At 42.4% G+C, this 7500-nt stretch overlaps 1 protein-coding gene across 1 annotated transcript in view; it reads left to right on the plus strand.

Moving 5' to 3' along the window:
• Nucleotides 1-7500, plus strand: part of pola1 (DNA polymerase alpha 1, catalytic subunit) — a 248098-nt gene that overhangs the window by 188928 nt on the left and 51670 nt on the right. Inside the window, exon 35 of the mRNA XM_033033174.1 lies at nt 939-1055. Coding sequence (XP_032889065.1) covers nt 939-1055 — 117 coding nt within the window. The remainder of the gene's footprint in view (nt 1-938; nt 1056-7500) is intronic.

Here is a 7500-nt window from a genome sequence, read left to right on the forward strand (position 1 = left end):
AATTCTTTGGGATTTATTTTAATCTGGTTCCATACCCAAGATAGAAACTGGGTTGAAACACCGAGATTGACTGTTTCTCCTCCGTTTCCACATCATTTTCTGCTGAGGCTATAATTGGAGATGAGATGGACCTTTAAAACTTGTAGAGCAAATAGTCCATGAATTAGCAATGCACAAAGGCCAAAATATGTTTTGGATCATAATTATGGTAAATATGGGAAGAGCATCAGAAAACTTGAGAGCCTTGGGAGATGTTTAAACAACTGCATATTTGCATCCGTCCACAGATTGTCTTCTGCAATCATGTCACATTCAAGTTCAAGTTCAAGTTCAAGTTAGTTTATTGTCATGTGTCCCTGTATAGGACAATGAAATTCTTGCTTTGCTTAAGCACACAGAAAATAGTAGGCATTTACTACAAAACAGATAAATGTGTCCATATACCATGATATAAATATATACACACATGAATAAATAAACTGATAGTGCAGAGTTTTACCGAGAAGATCTGAGCTCCACTAATTGAGAACCTGCTCTTCCTCAGTGAATCTCCAAAGACGTTTTTTGTAATTTTAGTTCCTTAGTTAAATTAAAAAATATAAGGCTATGGAGTCCACGTGGACTGATATTATTTTAAAATACTGTTATATTTTTATGATTGCACCGTCTTGCATTGCCTGTATGTATCATTTAATCCATAAATTACACCCTGTGCACATTGGTCGTAGAATAAAATGATACTCCTTTTGAAAGTGTCATTACACTGGTGGTGATCTCCAGTATACTATAAGTTTACAAGTGTTATTTCTGGGCATATTGTTACCCTGCCTCTTGCTGGTATTCAGTCATAAGGCTTATGAACTCAAATCTAATGTTAGAGAGGGTCTGAATTTTGGCTAATGAAAGATTTTCATAATTTTGCTTTGCTCAATTTGCAGGGATGGCTCGTTTGTGAAGACCAAACATGCCAAAATCGTACTCGTCAGCTTCCATTGAGGTTCTCGCGTAATGTTCCATTATGCCAGACTTGTGCAAAGGGTGCACTTAAGCCAGAGGTAATAACTCTTGTATTGTTACTGTAGACTTTTCAATTTAGTTTTATTTTCACAAAGCTTACATAATGCTAACATGGTCTGTGATTTACTGATGTTGGTCAATGTCTAATTTGAAAACCCTGGTTATCAATACTAACATCGTAATATTTTCATATCAGGTTGTTGCAACAGCGAATCTTAGAATTTGTTTGCAGAACAGGAGGAGGCAATGGTAGCCAAGGAGAATCTGAAAGACCTATCTAACTGGTCTATTCTTCCATCTTATTCTTTGTCTGCTCCTGTCTTTTGAACATTTTCTTTTCAACTTGAGATAATAGTCCTCTACTATTCATTCTGTTTCGGTGTTCCATGTCCTAGCGAGTCTCAGTATGCAAAGGTACTAAAAGTGCCTTGATGGTCTTTAGTTGCTTTTTAAACTTGCCGATTCATTGACCAATAATATTTTTCTTTCTTTACCTTAAAATACTTCACAATTTGCAGTCCAATTTCTCTATGCTATTGCAGCTGTACAAAAGATTGGTTAGACCAAACTTGAAGTATTGTGTCAGTTCTGGTCACTGCACTGCAGTAAGAATGTGGTGACTATAGAGCGAATGCAAGAGGGGTTGCATTCACCGGGATGTTGCCTGGAATAGAAGACTTTCTAGGCGCGAAAATGTTAGACTGGTGTATCCACACTGGATACTGTAGGTAACCTTACCGAGATTTCTATAATTTAAGGGCCACAAATATAATAGATAGCCAGTCCTTTTCCCAGGGCAGGGCAGTGTAAAACTAGAGGGCACAGGTTTAAGATGAAAGGGAGAAATTTAAAGATCCAAGTGATACCTATATCACACATCGGATGGTGGTTATCTGGAGCAATCTGCTAGGGAGGTGGTTGAGGCGGTTACAACTATATTTAAAGGGCATTTGGGACTCAGTAGGTACATTAATAGGAAAGGCGCAGAGGGGTATGGGCCCAATGCAGACAAATAGGATGAGTGTTGAGAAGCATTGCAGTTGGCATGGGTGAGATGGACTGAAAAAGCCCACATCTGTGCTAGGCAAATCTATGATTACGTGACCTTAATTTCTGACTTATGCAATGCCCTACATTGATCCCGCTCTTTGAGAGCCTTTAAACAATTCCCATCAGTGCTTTATTCCCTTTGAGGTTACTTAGCTTCCCAGAAACAGAAACTATTTATTGTTCTTTTTTGCAGTGATCCATCCTCTTTATCACCATCCTATTCTTTAATATCAGAGCCATCTGCCTCCTATCTCATTTTGCTTTTTTTCCCCTTTGAAAACTTAAAGAATCCTGGAATATTTAATTTTCCCCACCTTGGTCACTTTGCAACCACTTCTTGATAATGGCTTAGATTGAAGCCATTTATTTCTATTTGTACCATTATCGCACCTACCTAGTTGCAAATGCTGTCTGCATTCATGTAATGAGTCTTCAATTTTGCCTTCATACCATTTGTCCCTACTCTGACTCTAGTCAGTGATGCACTCTTGTATTTGCATTCACAACTCTTTCCTAACTGAGTGTGTAAGAAGGAACTGCAGAGGCTGGTTTAAACTGAAGATAGACACAAAAAGCTGGAGTAACTCAGTGGGACACGCAGCATCTCTGGAGAGAAGGAATGGGTAACGTTTCGGGTCGAGACCCTTTTTCAGTCTTTTTTCCTTCTCTCCGGAGATGCTGCCTGTCCCGCTGAGTTACTCCAGCTTATTGCGCCTATCTTTCCTACTGATCCTGCTTATCATTACTTATTTTACTACCATGCACTATTGCCTTATCTTTTCTCGTTAACTTTAAAAAACATTCCCTCAGCAAATTACCCCTCCATCCAATTAACTTCAGAGGTGGTCTTTCCGCAGGCTAATATCACAGGGCGCTCTGCCTGACTATGACATTGCATTTGACCGGGCAATCTGTCACTGATCTGTTCCCTTTGGCTGTTGCATGAAAAAGAAAGCCAAGATCTAGTGTGCACGAACACTGCTTCTGATGACTGTTACAGCCTGTCTCATCCTGCAACACTGGTACATGCATTTCTTCATGCATTAGGGTTAGGGTTTGATGTCTTTCAGTAAAGTGGATGAAATTTGCTCTTGTTTGACTTTTTTTTAATAACCTAGAAGTCTAGAATAATTATTACAATGTTATTATTTTGCTCTCAATGTTTATACAGTACTTAAGATTCAGCTCTGATTTATTTTAATCTGGCAAAAGTGTAGTATATCCAAGTAACACATCCAGTTTGTTCATTCAACATAATATTATAGTTAATCTAACATTTTGGTCTTTTACTTTTCTTCAAGACCCACATAGCTTTCTCTCACTTTCAATGTTCCACAGTCTTTGATTTTGCATCAAATAATTTGTATGATCTGAAGAGAAACCAGAGTGTATTTTGGGAAAAGATTTAATAGGATTCTGAGGGGAACTTTCAAACACAAAGGGTGGGTGGCTGTATGGAACGTGCTGCCAGAGGAGGTAGTTTGGGCTGGTACTATTGCAACGTTTAGGAAACAATTAGACAGTACATGAATAAGACAGATTTGGAGGGATACTAGACTAAGTGGGACCCCTTGGGTCCCAGTCACACGGGAGGCCTGGTCCCCCAATGCAACCCATTCCCCAATGCAATATTCCATCATGGTGTGGGAGAGGGGTTGGTGTGGGCGAGGTTGGGAGGGGGGGGGAGAGGGGGAAGGGAGGGTGTGGGAAGGAATGGGGCAAGGGGGTGTGTGGGGGAGTGAGGGACTCCGCTCAGTGGCCACCGGCCGGCACCACACAGCACCTCCCGACCACACAGCGGGTGGAGGGGTGGTGTTGGGGGTTGGGGTGGTGTAGGGGGGTTGTGGTGTGTGGGGGGGGGATGGGGGGAAATTGGGGGGTGTGATGTGGGTTGTGTGGGTTAGGGGGTATGTGTGTGGGCGGGTGGGTGTGGTTGTGTGGGAGGGTCAGGTTGTGTGCTGCTCCACTCAGCGGGTTGTGTTGCATCACCAACGCACCTCCCCTCCACCATCCTTTCACTCCTCCGCGGATCCCGACTCCACCCCAGCCCCCCGACTCCAACCGCGGATTTCCCGTTCCGACCCACACAGCGGCGTCCCCCGACCCACAGCGGATTTCCCGACTCCACTCTTGCAGACTCATTAGCATAGCCTGTTTTACCTCAGCCCCCGCCTCCTGGGGCTGTATTCTCCAGCGGGTGCCGGAAGGGGCGTTACCTTCATGGTGACTGACAGGAGAGAAGACCAATCTGCTGATATCACGATTTTTTAAACCTTCGTAACTTTTCTCATATTTTTCCGATCAGAACAAAACTTGGTGTCTTGGAATAAAGGAGAACAGTGAGTAATGTGGCGAACAGATCCTAGCGATATAGGGTAGCGTTTTTGCGTAAATTTAATTACAATGCAGTGGTCAAGATGAAAGCTTTAGTAATAGTATAGACGAACAGACAAAACCAAACACAGGCAGGTGTGATGAGTGTAGATGGGTCAGTATGGGCAAGTTGGGCCAAAGGACCTGTTTCCTATGTATAACTATGATTCCGTGATCTTCTTTGAACTCAGTGTCAATCAGTCACACCTGTAACTGTACCATGCATCCTCTCTGGACTAAAGGAACACATACAATTGATAGTGTGATTATTGGTAGTTTCTCCATTTTGGAAACCTCACATGTACCAGATCCAATCTTCCTTCCTTGTGGAGAGAAGGAATTGGTTTTTTTATGTGGTGCATTTAATATTGTCAGGACATGTCAGTGTGCTTCTGACTGAATTAATTTATTTTGTAATTTTACATAAGTAGATGAAACACAGCCGCTCATCAGTTTTGATACTGTTGCCTGATGGGAAAAATATGAGCCAGAACATCAGAGAAACTAGTCTTCTTCAAATGGGGAAGTGGTATCATGAACCAACATAGACCAATATTTGTGGCCTCTGATTAATATATTCATAGAGTTAGGCAACATGGAAACAGTCCCTTCAGCCCACCCTTTCCATGCCAACCAAAATGAATTATTGGGCTAGTACCTGCAAATGGGGCAAGCCCAAACCTTTCCTATCCATGTGTCAGTCCAGATGCCTTTCAAGAGTTGTAATTGTATCGGCTTCCATAACTTCCTCTGGCAGCTTATTCCAGATATGGATTACCCTTTGAGTGAAAATGTTGCGCAAGGTCCCTCTCAGACCCCTTCGCTCCCACCTTAATCCTATGCCCTCTCATCTGAAAGATGACATCTCTGGAATTCCCATAGGAACCCACATAGATTATGTGCGCAGATCTTAGAATAGGCTTTGACCACACAGCATTGGCCCAGTGTCACTGAGACAAGTGGAAGTCAGCCCGCTTCAGGTACATTATTCATCCAACGGAGACCATTTATAAAATGCCTCATATTCCTTTCAAGTTGCTTTATTGCCAGAGATTTACTTTTGAAGCCCAGAAAAGTCTTCCACCAATTGGTGACACAAGTTCAAGCCAACAGCTTATCAGATATTAAGAAATGCGTAAAATGAGATCACAATTTTTTTTTTTTCTTCCAGCAAGTTCTATCAATTTCCTATCTGGCATGGTTGTGGTCGACAATCATGATCCATTCCACTAGGGGAATCAAATACCTTTGCTTTTTTTCCAAAACTAAATTAATCCAAGTGAGCATGTTTTGAATTGCCGGCAACTTTGCACTGATGCCTATCCCAAAGTCTCTTGAATGCCACAAAACTGACTGAGTTTGTGAGAATCCTGATAAATTGTCATATAGTTCACTGGGATATTGAAAAAGTTTTTTTTTCATGTTAATACATTAAAAGAATACCATTCAAGGTAGTAAAAAAAAGTGTAAGATGAATAGGCTATTCGTCCTTCAAATGCCATTGCTGGAGTGCCATCATCTCCCAGTCCAGCAAACAAGTGCATTTGGAGTATCCCTAAAGTTTTATAAATAGAAACAGAAAATGTTGGAAATATTCATCAGGTCAAGCTGCATCTGTGGAAAGTGAAGTGGGTCTGCATTGTGGGCCAAATACCCTTTGTCAGAAGTGGCAGGAAGACAAAGGAAGCTCGTAAAACTGCAAGAAGGGTTGGCTGAGTGAATGTCTTTGATAGGTTGGTGGGATTGGAAGATTGGACCAGGGAATTGCAAAGTACTGAAAGGGGAGGAGATGTGAGATGTCTGAAGAAGGGTCTCGACCTGAAACATCAACCATTCCTTCTCTCCAGAGATGCTGCCTGTCATGCTGAGTTACTCCAGCATTTTGTGTCTATCTTAGATGTGAGATATGTCAGGTTATGGAATCTTTTTGTAGGTGGTGGACATTATGGAGTATTATCTCTTGATTGTAGGGGCTAGTGGGGCAGAATCTGAGGCCCAGGGAGTGGGATGGTGTGAAGCGCTGGTAATGGATGAGATGCGAGAAGTCCGTCCTTCAGGAAGATGGATTGTATTTCAGAGATAGCTGTGCAGAAAGTCTCCTCATCTTAGCAAATGCAGTGGAGACGAAAGAACTGGGACAATGGAATAGAGCCCTTGCATGAAGCAGCGGGGGACCACAGGACATACGAGCAAAATTGGGCCATTCAGCCCATCGAATCTGCTCTACCATTTGATCATGGCTGATCTATTTTTCCCACTCTCAGCTTCATTGTCCTGCCTCCTCTCCGTAACCTAGGATGTCCTCACTAATCAGGAACCTATCAATCTCCACTTTAAATCTACCCAATGACTTTGGCCTCCACGGCCATCTGTGGCAATGAATTCCACAGATTCACCACCCCCTGGCTAAAGAAATTCCTCCTCACCTTTGTTCTAAAATTACGTCCTTTTATTCTGCGGCTGTGGCCTCTGGTCCCAGGCTCTCCCTCGGCGCAGAGGGAGAATAAGAAGGAAAGAGACAAAAACTTCAGACTTTTGCCTTCCATCACAGTGAGGAGCATTCAACTCACTGTGATGGATGTTAATTTGTGTTTTTTGTGTGTGTTTTTGCCATTTTTTACTATATGTAGGACTGCAAGGCAACAACATTTCGTTCAGACCGCAAGGTCTGAATGACAATAAAGGCTACTTTACTTTACTTTACTTTTTAACTGGAAACGTCCTCCCCACATCTACTGTCTATCCTCTCCACTCACCACGGACGAAGAGTACTTGAGATACCTGTGGGAGTTGGTGGGGATGTAATGGATGTTAACAACCAACCCAGTTCCTGAGGTGATGACAGATCCGGAAAAGGAATGGAAGAGTCAAAGATTAACCATATAAACATGAGGAGAGGTTTGACACTAGCCGTAAAAGTAATACCATTGTCGCATTAATTCACGCCTACAGGAGGCAGCAACAAAACAGTTGCTCCTATTCTGGAACATGAATATGTGCAACTGTTCATATGTTCACCAAGCAGAGAGGAGGAAACGGGGGCATAGCAGTAGAGTTGCT

The sequence above is a fragment of the Amblyraja radiata genome, chromosome 14 (assembly GCF_010909765.2).
Source record: "Amblyraja radiata isolate CabotCenter1 chromosome 14, sAmbRad1.1.pri, whole genome shotgun sequence".
NCBI classification, from domain to species: Eukaryota; Metazoa; Chordata; class Chondrichthyes; order Rajiformes; family Rajidae; genus Amblyraja; species Amblyraja radiata.